Source organism: Asterias rubens, chromosome 6 (assembly GCF_902459465.1).
Source record: "Asterias rubens chromosome 6, eAstRub1.3, whole genome shotgun sequence".
NCBI lineage: Eukaryota > Metazoa > Echinodermata > Asteroidea > Forcipulatida > Asteriidae > Asterias > Asterias rubens.
Genome location: NC_047067.1, coordinates 15,072,409 through 15,090,241, shown reverse-complemented (window position 1 = coordinate 15,090,241; position 17,833 = coordinate 15,072,409). Strand labels below are relative to the sequence as shown.

Genomic DNA, 17,833 nt, shown 5'->3' with positions numbered 1-17,833 from the left:
TTAGCTGGGGCCGGCCATCAGCGTCTGCACATATGAATTGGTACCAGCATGTCTGATGTGTGTGAAATGACGCCACGTCACTGACGATACGTAATGGGGGCCCGTGAAGAGGGAGTGATGTAAAACAGTTCATTAGCGGGAATCTTATGCTGCGCTGTAATTGCAAGTGTTTTATTTGTAATCTTTTTATTTGCAGCAGAATTTCTTTTTTTGGAATGAAAAATTTAATTGGAGCTCATAAAGGGGTGGATCTTATCAATTACTTGCTGTGATTTTTATATCTATTATGTGATTTTTATACAAAAGTATTTTAATTCAGAAGTCTTGCTAAAATGTATTAAATAATTTAGCAGAACTATCTTTATCATAGTGAGAATCTTGTACTGCGCTGTAATTGCAAATGTTAATTTTTTAATCTTCTTTTGTTTGCATCGAGGGTATGCAGCAGGATTTCTTCTTTTGATTGACAGTTTTAATCGGAGCTTATGAAGGGTTTGATCATATCAAGTACTTCCTGTGATTTTTAGAAATAATATTTTAATTCAGAAGTCTTGCTAAAATATATAAAGAAAGTTGCCAGAATATTCTTATAGTTATTACTTTTTGTTATCATTAAACCATTGCAATTGAACAAGAAAACTGTTGACAAAACTGCAAAATAAAACAATAGAAGAAACAAAACAAGACAAAAATCTTGAAAAGGCTCTCAAAAACCAATACGAAGACAAGCAAACAATTAACACATACATGTACATGTATATGAAATTACACCTCATAAAGTCATAGCAGAGACGAAGATAAAGGCGGCTGTTTAAAATTATGACTTCTGACTGTCCCTCTTCACATCTGAAAATGTAGTACATTTGAAGGTCCAAATCAATTCAATTAATTCTTTGTATAGAAGTTCCAAAAACAGGCAATGTTATGTACAATTTTGTGGTTTGTTACTACCAAAGACATACAATCTAAACAAGATGAGGGCAGGCAAAGGAGACGAGAAAAAGAATAATACAAATACCACCTTGTACACTGATATAAAAAATATTTGCTTAGTTGTTTCAATTAGATTGTAGACACTGAATACTTGTGCAGTGAGACTTGTGCAAGTACAACAGCACCCATAAGTGACTGCAGTCAATCACCACAGATGAAAAGAAAAAAAAGCAATGAGTTGAAACAAGAAAACACTAAACTAAAAAGCCTTGCACTGCACATTACTTCTTAACATGACAAATTACAGTGTAATTTGCCCCTACTCCTCATCACTCTTCAATTTCACTTCATCTTCTGAGCACTTGGTAAACCCGCTGACTGCACGTGAACCAAGGATAGGAACTTAAAGGCACTAGACACATTTGGAAAATGTCAAACACCAGTATCCTCACTGGGAACATTTGGGATCAATTGGTCATCGAAGATGCAAGAGAATGTTGCACAAATTTATACCTCTTTCTCAAAATCTATGTTACTTCAGAAGGAGTCGTTTTTCTCAATGTTTTATACTATCAACAGCTCTCCATTGCTTGTTACCAAGTGAGTTTTTATGCTAACAATTATTGTGAGTAATTAATTACCAATAGTGTCCACTGCCTTTAAATAAGCAGGGACATGCTAAAGGCATGTTTATCCAGACGCACTGATGAGATGTGGGCTCTTGGGTGATTCTACCTCCATGGGGCTCAGCATCTAAGCCATTCTCCATTGCTCCTGGATTCAGTCTCAGCTTGGGAAGGGGGGGGGGCAAGAATGTATGAACGATCAGATTCTTATTTGAGAACTGGTTAAGATTAGGAGTACTGCCGAATGTCAATACAACAAAACGGAAACAAAACATCCAGGAAACCTTTTACCTGGCGATATGCTAAATGTTTCAGAGAAATATCACCTCTTCAATGGGATGGCGTGAAAAAGGTGTAATTTGATACATTTTCGTAAAATATACTCAACTGGAGCGCCAGTAACAAGTAATAATGATAACATTAAAAATAAACAATTGTTTAAATAAATAAACAAAATAAAATAACAATTGAAAAACAAATTAAATAAAAAATAAGAAAGACAAACAAAATATATAAAAAATTAAAAATATCTCCCTGACTACAAGATGCAAACAGCTCTAGTACGTATACGTGTTTCGTCAGCGGTTTCACGAAGTAGCACTCACTGCTATACCAGCATAAAACAACAATCAAAGAAAACGGCCTCTGAAGTTGAACACTTTTTAGAAACCCGCCTCCCTTCAAAATTTCAAAGTATTTCCGTTTAAATTTTTCAATGTAGATACTTGATGACTTGAACTTATCAATTAATCTTATTTTAACTCATTTGCATAATTAATTATGAAACTAGACACAAGAGAAGATGCGTGCTACTTCGTGAAATCCAAAAAGTGCAAAATATGTCTTTTTGCGTTTTCACGAAGTAGCACTCGCCTATGCTACAACACAGCATTTTGTATTGATTTTTGAAACTAGGTCAGCGCGCGCGCGCTCACACAACTTGCGTGCTACTTCGTGAAAACATTTTTACCACACTTTGACTCGAGTGCGTGCCATGCATACAACGGTAAACAGAGGTTCGGGTGCTACTTCGTGAAAACAAAAAATGCCACGTTTGTGCCAAAATTGAAAACACTAATTAGCTTAATTAAAAAAGTAAAGTTGTCTGAGCTTCGAAATATTATGGAATTGTAGGTCTTCGTGCATTATCAACAGAAATGTAAAAAAAATAAAAATGTGTAAAAAAATCCTTAAGCACGTAGAGTGCTACTTCGTGAAAACGCTGACGGTTTATAAATGTTGAGTTGTATACAGGGGTCAATTTCATGGTTCTGCTTACCACATAAATTCTGCATTTATGTGCTTTGAGGGCTCTTTAAGGGTTCTTACGGACAGGATCCCATGATAAGCAGAATAATGATATTGGATTCTGATGGATTCTTGGTGGCTTCGTCCCAGACATCCTACCCCTTTGAAAATACTTCTTACATGTACACTGTGCTCTGGTTCTGTAGTTAACAAAGTGTCTTGGCACCTTGGTCTGACTTTATGTTTTGTTGATCTCTCTCAAGTTCTTGCAAATCTCTCTTTTTATTTACCCATTTCATATTTTTGTATTTAATCAAGATCTATCATAATCAGCCTCGTGATAAACACATGAACAAATAGTAAATCAATATTGCTGTTTGAAAAACTTGTTGATGCTAAATGCAAAAGAACCCTATAATGTTCACCTGAATTCTTTTATGGCTGATAAAACAACTTTGTTTTGTTTTCTTTGCTTCTTTATACTGATACAGTTGTTTTTGAATTTATTATTAATTATTAAAAATGATTCAGTCTGGCCAATCACTAACAGCTATTTTTTATCTTTTACTGTTTTTCCCTCTTTTCTCTTTTATCCTGACCCAACCTGGTTTCTTGCTAATTCTGCCATTTTTAACATAACTGCTTACTACTAACTTCTGTACATGGTTCTTTCCTTGGGGACTTTACTGTTTCCCGTTTTCTATTTGCAAATTTTTCTACATTTGCATAACCTGCTGTTTTGTTTCATCTAACTGTTGTCTTTTCAATCAAACTTGTTTACCTGTGTTGTTCTGCATGATATATGTGCCTTCTAAAAACCTATTCCTTGTGTCCTAATCGGGTTTAAATTTGTTGATTTACTACTGTTTACGTTGACCGTATTGCTTTATTAATAATTGTATTGATCCCGATACATGGTGTGTGGCTTTGTTTTGGGGTTATTTCCGGTTGATCGCTCTAACTGGTTTATCTTAACTCATTTCTAAACTGGTTGCTACTTCTAAACCTGGTTCTGGGGGTTATGGTTGTAATGCATGCATCATATTTAACCATCTGCTCAACAATTGGCAATCTATCAATGATTATTATGTTGGTATCAACTTGGAATTCTTTTGGGCAAATCTTAATCAATCTGGTGGGCAAACCTGCATGGTTTTATCTTTAATCAACTCACAACTCAATCATGGTGTTTCTTGCTAATTTGGATGGCACATATCACCACTATTCATTGCCCATCAAATAAAAATATAAAACGCACGAACAAAAATGAATCAAACACAGCCGGATGCCCCAGTCCCCATCTGGGCGGACAAATTACCTTCAGAACAAAGCCTCAACCCTACCCCTTAACAGCAAAAGTAGTTACCCAACTTCCCCACGTCATAGCAGATCCACCAGCGGCCTGAGCTCCACCTCTAACCTGGGTGACATCATGGGACTGGCAAACACAAAGAACGCCAACTCGAGGGGGTCTACGCCACCAACGCCTGGTAAGTCAACAGATTTACGTATCTTGGGGAACAAACCAGTGTCACCCATTAAACAGAACCCGGAGAACGCAGAGCTCGACCGCCTGTGGACACCGCTTATCGCACCACGTGACACCCGTGTATGGCAAAATTATCATCACATAACACCTGTAGCCAATGCTTAGATGTCTACTGTATGGCAAAATAGTATCACTGTTTGGCAAAAAAAATGTTGCTTGCCAAACCCGCATTAAAAGAAATGGCGTACACGCATCTATAAAAATCGCATGCACAATGGGGAACTCAGCGTTCTCCGGGTTCTATTTATATGGTGTCACCGTACTCTGTAGCCCCTTTCACACTACTCTGGGGTTGTTCCTGGAGAATAAATGTCCGCTTTTCGCACTATGACCGCTTCACCCCTGGTCTGCCCCTAGTCTGCCCTGGCAAATTCGAATACCCGGGAATAACCACCCCTGGAGTATGGGTAAGCAGTAGAACCCTAGGGTAATCTTGAATCGTGCAACCAGAACCCCCTGGAATAGGGACACAGTGTGAAGGTAAACCAAGGTAACTGAGGGGTAAACAAAATTCCCAGGTTCTCCCCAGGGCTGTATTCCGCTGAGATAAAGGATGCGGTGTGAAAAGGGCTGTTGTCTCATTACCAACTTTATACACATTTGGTGATGAACCCCAAGACTGCAGGAGAGATGGTCTTATGTGTGTCATAGGGTAAATGCTTGATTTTGAACTACTTGGGCTGAAGACGGTTTGTAGGTCACGTAGATTACTCTTAGCACAGATCCTCAACTGATCCCAAGTACTTGTTTGTCTTAGACCTATGTGGAAAAGCCAAGGAGTGCTCTGAACTCAAGAAAACAAGATGCTTCAGTTGAATGAAAGATTACAAACAAAAGTTTTACATTACAGTTGTACGTAAAACTGACGTTCTACAGCAGTTTTGCGTAAATGTTTTGCTAGAAGAAAATGTTTGACTGAATTCAATGGATAATGTTGTTTTACTGTGTTAGCGATATCATGAGATAGACTTAATACGAAGTGGAGATAGCAGTCCATCCTTTACAAACATTGATGTATTGACAATACAGGTCAATTTTGCACCCGCAGCGGATTGAAAATTAGTTTCTGCAAAACTGCTATTCAGTTTACATTCAACGGCTTTTCTGTTGTATGCACCATCTTGTTCAAGGTTCAGGTTTGTTTATTTGGAACACATGTTGCCATCCTGCTAAATACACAAGCTAGCTAAAAGAAAGTATATAATTGGTTTTATCCTTTATACACTGATGTGTATTAAGCACAGTATACTCTGTCCTTTCCAGAGTTCTGTGAGCAAAATCTGTGAGCAAATCACTTGGGTGGGATTTGAACCGATGGCCTTTACATTGCTGGAGCAGATGTTGTACCACTAGACTATGGAGCTAGCCCGGTGGCTAGAGGCAGTTCGAATCCTGTGTTAGAAGCGTCTACCGCAACGATTTAGCGCAAAAATAACATCTTTTAGAAGAAAGTAGTAACAAGCAAAAATAGAATGTGTTGTTTTACTCTTTTGGAAAAATGTCTCCCTTGTTGATGAATTTTGGTCCCATAGTTACCAATGCCACACTTGAATGTAATTCACATTGTACAGAAATTACCATGATACAATTACTGCCTCTAGAATCAGCTGAACCACAACTTGATGAGTTAGCTTCCAGGTGGTTTATTTGCGGTTAATAACCAGTCCACCGCCGCGCCGTCTTGGCCATTACGCTTTCACAGAAAAGCTTTCAGACGTGTTCTAGTGTTCAATTGCACGTCTTAATCAATCTAATTGACAGTATTAGAATGGTGGTGCTGATCTGCATATAAATAGCTCGCTGGTCACAGAATCTCAAGGCAGAGGTATTGCTTAGCTCTCAGACTTCTTTGATACCTGTATTTTTGGAGGAATGATTGTCTAAATTAATGTGACTCGATACATTTTGGAGGTTATTTAGTCAGTGTTTGTAATGTAGGTATCTGAAGGCGTCTGGTGCAACATTACTTTTAAGAAGTGAATCTGAACACTGTAAATTTTTATTTGTATGTTCACGGGCGGTTACTGGGGAGGGACAAGGAGGGCGGGTATCGTTAAAAGACAGTGTAACCCTCACCTTGAAGTGGCTGTATTTGATGTAGGCGATATCTCATATTTAAAAAAGTTTGGCTTCTATGGTCTTGTAACTTTGGCTGAATGTTTTGCTATGGTTCTTGTTCATTACCTGTAGGTTCCCCTAAAAATGCTATTCAATCTAGTAAGTGTTAAAATATAGAATTCAAAACTACCTCTAAAGAAATCTCATTAGTCTAGTGGTAGGACATCTGCTCTAGAATGGCAAAGGTTGCGGGTTTGATTTCCAAAGTTCAGTAATGCCTCTGGATTTTCTTTACTTGAGTGTGGAAAGTACTGAGTATACAGTGTTTTACACCCATCAGCATAATGTGTAAACCAATTAATACTGTTATTTAGTCATTTTTATACTGAGTTAGTTGTTTTTTGCTGAGGAATTTTATTAAATCATCTTGATCCTAAGTCAGGATTTTTTTGTCGGCTGAAGACTGGTTCCCTGCTGTGTTTCTGGTTAAAGCAACACCAAGTTGAGCCTTATGAATGTGGTTACCAATGAGAGAGGATAATGAGCTCCAGTAGATATTGGTAACATTTCTGTGTGAAAGTGATGGATCATCTGGCACCTTCACTAGCTATAGTGTAGTTGACGTCACTACCGTATAATCTTAGCTTATCAATAACAGCCCATCACTAAGGTGATCTTCAAACAACGACAGTAGTAGCCAGGGAACTTCCAGTGTACTTTTTTTGAGTACCCTGTGGTCCACAAAACATATGATTTAATTAATTTAATTCAGTATTGGCACCTTGGCCTGTTCGGTGGCTCGGTCTGTCAACGCCATTTGATCTAAAGGGCCTCGGCTCGACTTACCTTCAGCGTTTCCACAGCTGCAGCTGTAGGGGGTGTTTATGTCGCCCCGTAGAGGGACGGAGGGAGGGAGGGATCCACTAAGATTCAGAGGTTGAGTCAACTGCGGAATGGTTTTGAAAGATACTGCCTCTATTATTATCAGCATTTGGAATGTAAAGTTCAAACGTCTGTTGAGTTGTTATTTACATTGGGACTGCTTCTTACTATAAGTCAAAATGATGTGGGGAGGGGCAGGGCAGGCCTGAAAGTCAATGGGAAACTTTTGAAGGGGCATTAAGGCCATGGCATGGGGCAACAGAGGCCGTGGCCTGCGTGTAAATCCTGTGCCTGGTAGGGAGGCCTGAGGATGTTGGCTCAGTGAGTTTATTGTCAAATCTTCTTGATAGCTTATGAAATACACATGCTTGCACACTTTTTTTTATGGCAATTGATCCAATTCACCTGACGTCATCGCCAATTTTAGAAATCTTGATTGTGCCATTTTGTGGGTTAGATTCCATGTGTTTTACTGTGTAGTCTGCATGTTAACTGACACCCATGTGGAAGAGACAGGCATCATATCTTTATATGCAATTTGACTCCTAGAGTGACAGACTTTTGGCAGACAGTAGCCGCTAGTGACGTACCTCTAATGGTTCACAAGTATGTACTGGATTGAGTTAGTGAAATGTTGTATATGATAAAAACAAGTTAACACCATATCAACAATTCATTATCGACCCATATTTTTTTACAAAATTCACAATTTTGTACTATTTTCAGCCTCCAATGACACGAGTGTGTAGGAGTGAAGTTGTACTCAAACTCCTTCAATATAGTTGTTTGTTGCTCGGGCAACTGATCCCGTTTGACTTTTGCAACCTTTTTCTAAATTTATTTCAAAGCAACGTTCCTCAAACAAGTTTATTCTGCGTCTGTCGTTGGAATTCCAATGTATTTATTCATAGGCACACACCTGTGGACATGGATGCATGTTTGACCTTATTCTTTTGTTTATATTTCGGGAATTGTAACAAATCCAGGGGTGTTTGGGGTTTTGGATATCCAGGCTTTTCTTTCTGAGACAAATTTGCTTTCTTGTAAGACCTTTGATTGTCTTTTTCAAATCAAAGACAGTTAAAGGGAAGCTAAACGTTTGGTAACCACTCTTAAAATAAACTGAAATGAACACTTATTGGTCAGACGGACAGCTAGCTGCAGCTTTCAATGGTATAAAGCCAAATTCATACCTCCTGCGAATGCGAATTGACATGAGATTGGCGTCATAACTCCGTCTTCGCTGCAATATTCGCAGGAGAGTTGAGCACATCTCAACTGCTCCGAATTATGTATTTTGCTAATCATTCAGGTCTAGAATTACCTGGAGGCCACTGGATGAGGCCATGTCCTTTGTTGCCCTTCGTTTTTGGCCTTGGATCCGCCTTTAAAGCAATGGACACTATTGGTAATTGTTAAAGACTAGTCTTCACATTTGGTGTATCTCAAACTATGCATAAAATAACAAACCTGTGAAAATTTGAGCTCAATCGGTCATCGAAGTTGCGAGATAACAATGAAAGAAAAAACAGCCTTGTCACACGAAGTTGTGTGCTTTCAGATGGTTGGTTTCGAGACCTCAAATTCTAAATATGAGGTCTCAAAATCAAATTCGTGGAAAATTACTCCTTTTTCGAAAACTACGTCACTTCAGAGGGAGCCGTTTCTCACAATGTTTTACACTTTCGACCTCTCCCCAATACTCACTACCAAGTCAGGTTTTATGCTAACAATTATTTTGAGTTATTACCAATTTTGTCCACTGCCTTTAAATGTTTCTCATAGCTTTCATATTTTTCCAAGTGCCCCTGTCCAAAATGGAAATGGCGTTGGAAGATGAAATTCTTGCCTCAAATTAGTTTCACTTCGAAGTAATGTGGTAATGGAAAAAGGTATTTATCCCCCTAATTTGAGTTTGAGAAAGTACTCTCAAAAATATTTCTCAGATTGTTTATTCCAGTTACAAATTATTGTACATTATTGTACGGTTTAAAAGGGCTTCTCAGGGTAAGGGTCGGAAGCTTGTTTGTGTGAAGTGGGCGTGGCTTACAGTGGAACTTTAATGCGGAACTAAAACCTAAAAGTGGAACTAAAGCTTCAAACGAGATCAATTTAGCAAGGGTCCCTTGCTTAATTGTAGCATGGTTGCTTAGAAGCACATGTCAATATTTACTGATAACTCCATCTAACCTGATTTTACTCTTGACTAAATGTCATGCAAACAGAGATTGATGCAGATCCAAAAACTTCTAAAGATTAACTTCAAAAATGATTTCAGTAAAACCATTCTGACTATCACAGTCGTGACTATCTTTTACTGAGGTGACAATCAATGCTAGTAAGCTGATCTCCTCCTTCAACATTCTGGGGAAAAACAGCAAGATAAGCGGTATTATGTATTTATCTATTATTGAGTGCACGCATCCTTAATATAGAGCCATGTCAAATAAGATGACTTTTTAAAGGTGGTTAAAATAATATTGTAAAAGTCAAGTGACATTTGATATGTCCTGACACAGACATCAAAGAGTAAACTTGATCTATACGTTGAAAGGTGAAGGACATCATAGCATTATGGTTAAAAGGCAAACAGTGCATCACAAAGTATAAATAGAAGGGAGCAATTCTGTAATGATTTAAGTAAATAACAATTCAAATAAAAGAAAAGGACAAACTGTTATTGACTGAACTGTAAGTAAAAGATGCTTTTGAAGGGAAATAAATAAATAAACAAACTGAGACTATGAAGGCAGCTGATATTCATGTACATTTTATATTATGAAATGAGTAGGGTAGATGGCCTAAGCTCCAAACCTGACCTTCTTCAGAGGCATAAACATAAATTATTACATATCCATTTATAGAAAAAAGAGGAGCAAAGGATTCAGGGAAGGATCCAGGAAAAAGTGGGAAAATTTATAGCCAATCAAAGTTTCTATTTCAGAAACAATATTGGTGGCTATGAACCTATGGGAGTAAAGTGGTGAGGACTCAGGATGGTCAGTATGAAAGGGTGGACCCATTAAAAAGGGTGGCATTTAGATACATAAAACAACCAAATTGTGATTGATAATCGTAATGACTGTCAATTTCTGTTTGTTTGGTGGGTGAGTAGCCATACAATGGTTTATGTAACTGAATGCAGAATAATTTGTCTCTGTTCTATTTGATGGTCCCACCCCTAGTTGAGGGTGGTTTGTGTACACACACACACGAATAAGGAAGGAATATTTTTCAAGTTGAGTCCTGATTATGGCATTTGTATCCTCGCGCAAGATACTTTTCCATACTTACTTTGTCCTTCAGATGGCACATTTAGCGGTTAGGCCTTTGTACTAGGGTTGGTACTATAATAATCAAAGCCTTGTTACAGTGCTGGTATCCGCCAATGCAGGCTCTCATGGTGTGGCTCAAAAAAACTTCACTCTAGTCAGGTGAGCTCCAGGGGCACTGCTCAGGATATCTAAAAAAAAAGTTATAGTAATTCTACGTACAAAACAAACCCAGAACACTTATTGTAAAAGAGTAGGGGTTGAACCCTGGTGTTTTTGAATCACTAGCAAGCACCCTTGTTTACAGGTTTCATCAGGCTTGCGAGTGAAGTTTACTTTATGAAGAATCCTTTGGTTTCATTACCAGCAGTGCAAAGTAACAACAATAACAAAGCATGACCAAACACACCAACAAAATGAAGATAAATGCCCAATATAACTTCTGTATCTCTTGTAGACAAGTATTATTACAAGAAACAAGTTGTTTTTCCCCATGGCCATTGCTTACATAAGCAATACACTCAAGAGTAATATTGATTTTCATGTTGCACATACACGTAGCATTATCTTCACTGTGCTGATTGTCTCGCTGTGTTAAGAAAATACTGCTCAATGAAATTAGTATTGATGCTTATCTGTAGCGTCTAATGCGATTGATCCAAATATCCAAGTCTTCCTCACACTGTTCGTTTGTTGTGTGAGAAATTACTACAATTTGTAAAATGTTTATTCTGTGAACTCTGCATTGGGATTAAAGAATCTGATTTGATTCTTCCCCCTACACCGTTTTGTATTATAAGTTATCACACAAGCGCGAGTGGAATATGGAAAAATATAGCACTTCTGCATTTCATATCCAACGAGACTGAACCTATTTATCTTCAAGCAAACATGATGCGCAGTTAGAACACACAAGACGCAGGGTGTGTGATGAGTGGTGCAATACATATAGGTTTATACCACACTCCTTGTTGCTATGGATCGACCAATCAGAATCGAGGATTCAACCCTATTTGAAGGCAATAAGCATTGTATACCCAGTACTTTTCAGAGATCCAGGAAAAAAATTCATCGAACGTGTCAAAGTGATTGCCTGTGGATTTTATTCATGTAACTCGGGAGAGTACTGGACCCAATTTATTTCATGATGCTTATTGTAAGCAGGGAATTCTGTGCTTATGTCAAGCGTATTTCACTGGTTAGCAGGTTTTTTGGCATCTGCAGTTGCGTACTCCAAGTTACTAGGCAGTGTACACATTCTACGCTAACACAGCAGCGCAGAAATTGTTCCCTGATTATATAGTGCAATAATAATAATAATATTAATAATATTAATTTTGTTTTGTAACGTCCTTTACACACCTGAAGAGCGACTCAAAAAGCCTTGACTTTTAAAAAAAAAACTCGTGAGGAAAAAATATATAAGAAGAACCTGATGGATTCTACACATTATGTAGATCAGTGGCTGTTGATCCTTTTGCAAGTCCACATTCATTTCATCTCCTTTCTAAGATGTCAGGCGGAATAATGTCCATTACCCTCTTTCCACTATGCAGGCTTTTAGACGGTAAGTTAGCAAATTGATTCGGGGGGTAATTAATACCGATGGTATACTCAATGATAAAACACTTATTGATGATTTTGAATGAAACCAGATGGGTATAAATCCTTCTCCCCCAGCCTGCCAACATTTTATTGGACCACTTTCCCCCCTCGACAAAACTAAAAACTCTGCAAAAAAAAGCGATGAAAACTTGCTCTTGACTGATGCCTGAGTAGTGGCAAGGAGAGAGGCCTAGCATCATGACCATATTAGAGGCAGCGCAATCGATGTACCTCCACAGCTGGTATAGGAAGCTTATCTGATTATCAAGTTGAGATGGAACCTTAAATCTAATGATGTGTACGGCCTGCCATTGATTGAAGCTAACAACATGACTAGATGATTATAAACGCGCATGAAAATTTCATGATGGCGGTGATGAAGTTTGTTTAATAATAAGGCCACATGAAATCAATCATTTTAAACAAAATCCTTACAGACATTTTTTCATAAAATCTCATTTTTTTTGTAAGGCCAAATCACTCTGAAATTATTTACTTGTTTTTGAGCTGCTGTTATTACCCCCCCCCCCCATACGAATATATGAATGAGTGTAGAAATCATGTAATTTGGTTTTTACCTTTACACCAATATGTATTAAAATGCTTCATTCAGTATACTTTTCTCAAATTCTGTTTAAAAAAATCCACAAGCACTAACTGCTCAGATGGGATTTAAACCCACGACGTTTGCAGTACTAGAGCAGGCGTCTTACCAAGTAAGTGGGATGGAGCACCTAGCTAGCCCAATGGCGAGAGGCAGTTAAAGTCCTAAGTTTTAGCATGTTTTTATTTTATTGAGCCATTCGTGGGTGCCTTTTTCCTTATGGGGGGAGGGGGGGGGGGTGCTGCCCCTTCTGGTTGTGCCAGTGATTTATTGGTTTTATGCTGTATTTGCTCCAAGCAAGTATTTGTGTTGATTCAGGGCAGTTGTTTAAGAAGACCCTTTAATCACCTAACGATGACTAGAGCAAGCTAGTCGAAACGTTGAGACCAATTCAAGAACTGACTCCGCGGTAGTACAGTTAATCCTGATCCTACATGTACAATGTATAAGCTAAAGTAGTAGTCCCAGCCTATTTTCTATACCATCCGCCCTGGTAATAGTTAAAACACAGGACAGTTCTTTTCAGAACTGAGAAGTCTCCTGAACCTCCGATTATCTACTCCGCGGCAGTAGAATAAAGCAAAACAGTTCTCTAACTCTACCTGGCAAGTAGATACACACATGGTATTACCGCAAACCAAATATACAAGACCCTTTAAGTTATGTTGTTAATCTGAATCCTTGGATAGTCGACCACTCCCTTCTCATCCTCCATGTAGCAACAGATTGAAGTCCGAACATGACTTGCCGAGATCTTATCTCTAAGAGATACTCCCTGATTGGCACCAGACAGACACAGAAAAAAAGACAACTCCTTCTGAAGAGTCTGAATACCTGCGGGCAAATCTAAGAAGTTGCTGAACATGATCTTAATCATAAATAATTATTGCCACATCCAGCTGTTTGGAGATTGTCCTGTGGCTAGAAGAGATTACATTGCATAGTGGAAACAGATGGACGGGAGATGCATCAAAAATTGTATTAAAGTTATATGAATAAAAGATTGCGGGAGAAATTGCAGATTTTGCTATGTGTGTAGAGGTAGTTGACTCAACTATGTAAACATGTAACTATAAGTCTATAAGTCTCATACTTGTTTTTAACCCTTTAGTGCATTACTTATTTTAGTGATCACTTGATCAGGTGGACACATTAATTGTTCATTAGTTTTTTAACATATGGCGACCCCCCCCCCCCCCCAAAAAAAAACCCAAAAAAACACTTGAGTACACGAACCAAGAATTTGACTCAGAATCAGTAGGAGATATGTACAAGGTGTACTTGCCTACATGTACATGTATGTATACTGTGTTTTTTCCTTCCGTATCATGGGTTGTAGAGTATGGTCACTTGATGGGGAACTAACACCCATTCCCGACAGTCGCTCCGTATCATGGGTTGTAGAGTATGGTCACTTGATGGGGAACTAACACCCATTCCCGACAGTTGCTCCAGAGTCGCGCCAAATCAAAATCTAAATTGAGTACATGAAATATCTGACATCTGAAACAGTTAGGAGCGACTGTACGCGCAAGAAGTCAAAAGATCGACTGTTGCAGTCGTTCGGAACGACTCTGGAGCACTTTGGTTTCAAACGTTGATCTTGTCATCAGCCGAATGTAAATGTTATGTCAAGTTTGCCTGTCTGAAACCAAGTTTTTGGGGGGTTTGACCTAGAGTCGCTCCAAATCTATTTGGTTTGGCGTGACTCTTGCGCGCTTGTCTGATATGGGTGTTACATTTACCGTGATTTGCAAACAAGGTCTTGGTCATTGTTTTGTCTGTATTGTAGCTGACAGTGTCTCTAACTAGGTCAGCGTATCAAGGTTTACATCATCGTCTAGTATCCAATCACCATACTGCATGTACTAGGTAATAAGCTCATTACAGCCTTAATAACTGTCTGGAGTTGAAGACTTCTCCACATGCCGGTTGACATTTTGCTTTAATAGATGTTTATTTGCATCGAGGACAAAGAGTATCAATTTTGGTTTTATCCTTACACCCATGTGTGCTAGCAGTGTATACTGTATCCTCAGTACTTTCTGTGAAAAATCACAGGCATTCTCGGGTGGGATTCGAACCCATGACCTTTGCAATTCTAGAGCAGTGTCATACCAACTATACCATCGTGGTCGCCCGGTAGCTAGAGGCAGTTCATTTTTGTTACCTGACTAAATGTCACAACAAAATTGTTAACATAGATGGCTATTTTTCCTTCACCATAAATAGAAAACAGTCTTGCTTGTGTTTAGAGGCTGTTACTCTATCTTAACGTAAAATTTCAAGTCATTGAACTATACATGAAGGTATAGCGTTTGACAGGATAAACATCTGTATACCAAGGGAGGAGCACCCTTGCAGTCTTAGATTCACTACGCCGTCTTGTAAAGGTCAATAATATTACCTGGATGTGACTCACCCATGAAGGCCTTACTTTAAAGGGTTGTCAACATTTACATTTGGATTCAGTCAATGTAATCCAATTCTTTGAGGTAAAACTTGTTTAAAAAGTTGATGTTCTTAAAACACATGTAAGCTTAGAATTTTATTATGAGATTGTTTGCAAAGTTAGAAGAAGATTGTCAAATCAATGTTACTTTTAACATTTAATAACTTGTATAAAAACAATGGAGTTGTTTTAATCTCATTTGTTGTTGTATTTGTCTTTTTTGCATAACCAGGTGTAGACTTGGATCAAAACGGCACGGCAGATGTAGATGACAATGAGTCGCTGAGTAGGTCAAAGAGTAGCACCATCTCACCACAACCCAAAGAGAAGAGGAAACCATTCTTCAAAAAGGTATGTGGACGATATGACCTATTGTTACAGATCACCTGGGCCCAATTTCATAGAGCTGCTAAGCACAAAAATTTGCTAAGCATGAAATTTCTTCCTTGATAAAAATAGGATTACCAACCAAACTTCCAAGTGATTTTCAGGATAACCAAACAATAGCTGAATACCGGTATCAAGCAATGTGCAACAAATGGAAATTTTGTTGGTAATCCTGTTTTTATCAAGCAAGAAATTTCATGCTGAGCAAATTTTTGTGCTTAGCAGCTACATAGCGCTGCTCAACGCCCGTAGGTGTAAACAGATTTGACAGGTTAGCAAGAAAATTAGGTGGCAATTTTGCACGTTCACCATGGATTTGTACTGCGAGGTCATTAATTTTCATGCAGTAAGCACCGGATGGTTAGCATGCCTTTTTGTGTGGTTATGGTAAGAAGCGCTCTGAAATGGAAATCGTACCAAAAGCACAAAATTTGCCATTAAGTAGCGCTATGAAATTGGGCCCTATAATTTTATAATAAGTCGAGGTTTCGCAGTAGCACCATGTGTAAATCTCTTTTGAGTAGTGGCGGTTCTGAGAAGAATCTGTGGTTGACACCTCAACGTTTCAGAGCATACTGATTAAAGCGTTGAGAATTATAAAACACAGATTCTTCTCATAATCAACACTTCTCAAAAAGACTTTTAATTTTTATAAAAATAGGCACAATGTGGCAACTTTACATCAATAAAAAAAGTTTGATTCTTAACTATTTCCTTCCAAACTTTGTGTCTTTTTCAGACAGAGAATATACCTCCATATGATGTAGTCCCTTCGATGCGCCCGGTGGTCTTAGTTGGTCCATCGCTGAAAGGCTATGAAGTGACCGATATGATGCAGAAGGCTTTATTTGACTACCTCAAGCGCAAATTTGAGGGAAGGTAAATGAAAAAGAACTTTTGGGCTCCGCAAATCGGCATAACAACAGATTCCTTTTATTATGAAAGGAACACGTTGCCTTGGATCGGTCGAGTTGGTCTTTGAAAGCGTTTGTAACCATTTGTTATGAAATGCATATGGTTAGAAAGATGTTTAAAAAATAGAATACAATGATCCACACACATTTGCCTCGACTTGTGTGGATCATTATATTCTACTTTTAAAATATCTTTCTAATCATATGCATTCTATAACAAACGGTTACATACGCTTTTCAAAGACCAACTCGACCAATCCAAGGCAACGTGTTCCTTTAAACTCTATGAAACATGGGATCATTGAAAAATACTCTTGGGTTTGAGGAAATGGGTAGAGAAGAAGAGTAAAGAACACATATGAGATGAAAAGTCACAAGGGGTAGCATTAGTTTAGGGGCCATTCAGAATTGTCAGTGTTAAAAAATTGAAAATAATTTCACAATTAAAAAAAAAAATTGAGAATATAGAATTAGCTGTTGCAAACAAGCCACCAACCAAAGGGACCGATGGTATAAATGCAATAAATAGTTAATGACCTGACTCTGCTAGGTTATTAACTATTTTTTATGTTTAAAAATTTTTTTTTTTATTTTTTCTCCCTCGAAATTTTAGAAGGGTTGGGGAAAAGATATAAGTGAAAATCAAAATTCAGTTTTAAGATGTGGAAGGAAAACTCGAACTTGTGAAAACCAGCAAAAAAAAAATAAAAGAAGACAAATACCCAGCTGGACGAGATCAACAATTTTCATTAAACTGCAAAGTTGTTTGCTTAAGCCAGAGGGAGCAATTGAAAACTATTGATGTTGGAGACATTTGATCTAAAGTAAATGGTTTAGTCGGGGCATTACTTTGTTCTTTAGTGTATAGATTACGTTATGAAGCAATTTAATATTTGAAAATCAAGATTTGGGGTGGGTGGGTGGGTGGGTGTGTGAGTCAAAACAATTTCAAAAACCAAACCGATCTAGTTAAACATTGACTATTCTAAATGGCTCCTTAATCAAGTAGGTACTAGCTAAGCCTGTGTGACTAGTGCGTCTAGTGTCAAAGTCACGACTATTGATTGCTTAGTTAAGTCCCGGCTATCAGTTTTTAACTACTCGGTTAATCATGCAGCAACGACAACAATAATCCAGACTTCCTGCTTGGTGAACCAATTGTGTCGCTCACTATCTTCAGGACAGCATAATTTACAAACATCAGTGACACAATCCTTCAATCCTTTCAGGGTGAATTTTACTCTATTCTCTTGCAGCAAACATTATCAAACAATACATCTTGGGAATTTAAAATTATTTGCGA

General features: G+C 38.1%; 1 protein-coding gene across 3 annotated transcripts in view; it reads left to right on the top strand.

Annotated features, from left to right (window-relative positions):
• Positions 1–17,833, top strand: part of LOC117291518 (voltage-dependent L-type calcium channel subunit beta-3-like) — a 69,501-nt gene that overhangs the window by 28,726 nt on the left and 22,942 nt on the right. Inside the window, exons 5-7 of one of the 3 annotated variants that reach the window (XM_033773288.1) lie at positions 4,194–4,297; positions 15,462–15,580; positions 16,356–16,495. In XM_033773288.1, the coding sequence (XP_033629179.1) occupies positions 4,194–4,297; positions 15,462–15,580; positions 16,356–16,495 (363 nt within the window). Of the gene's footprint in view, positions 1–4,088; positions 4,298–15,461; positions 15,581–16,355; positions 16,496–17,833 lie in introns of all 3 variants that reach the window. The other 2 variants (XM_033773287.1, XM_033773289.1) reach the window with 2 other exon arrangements.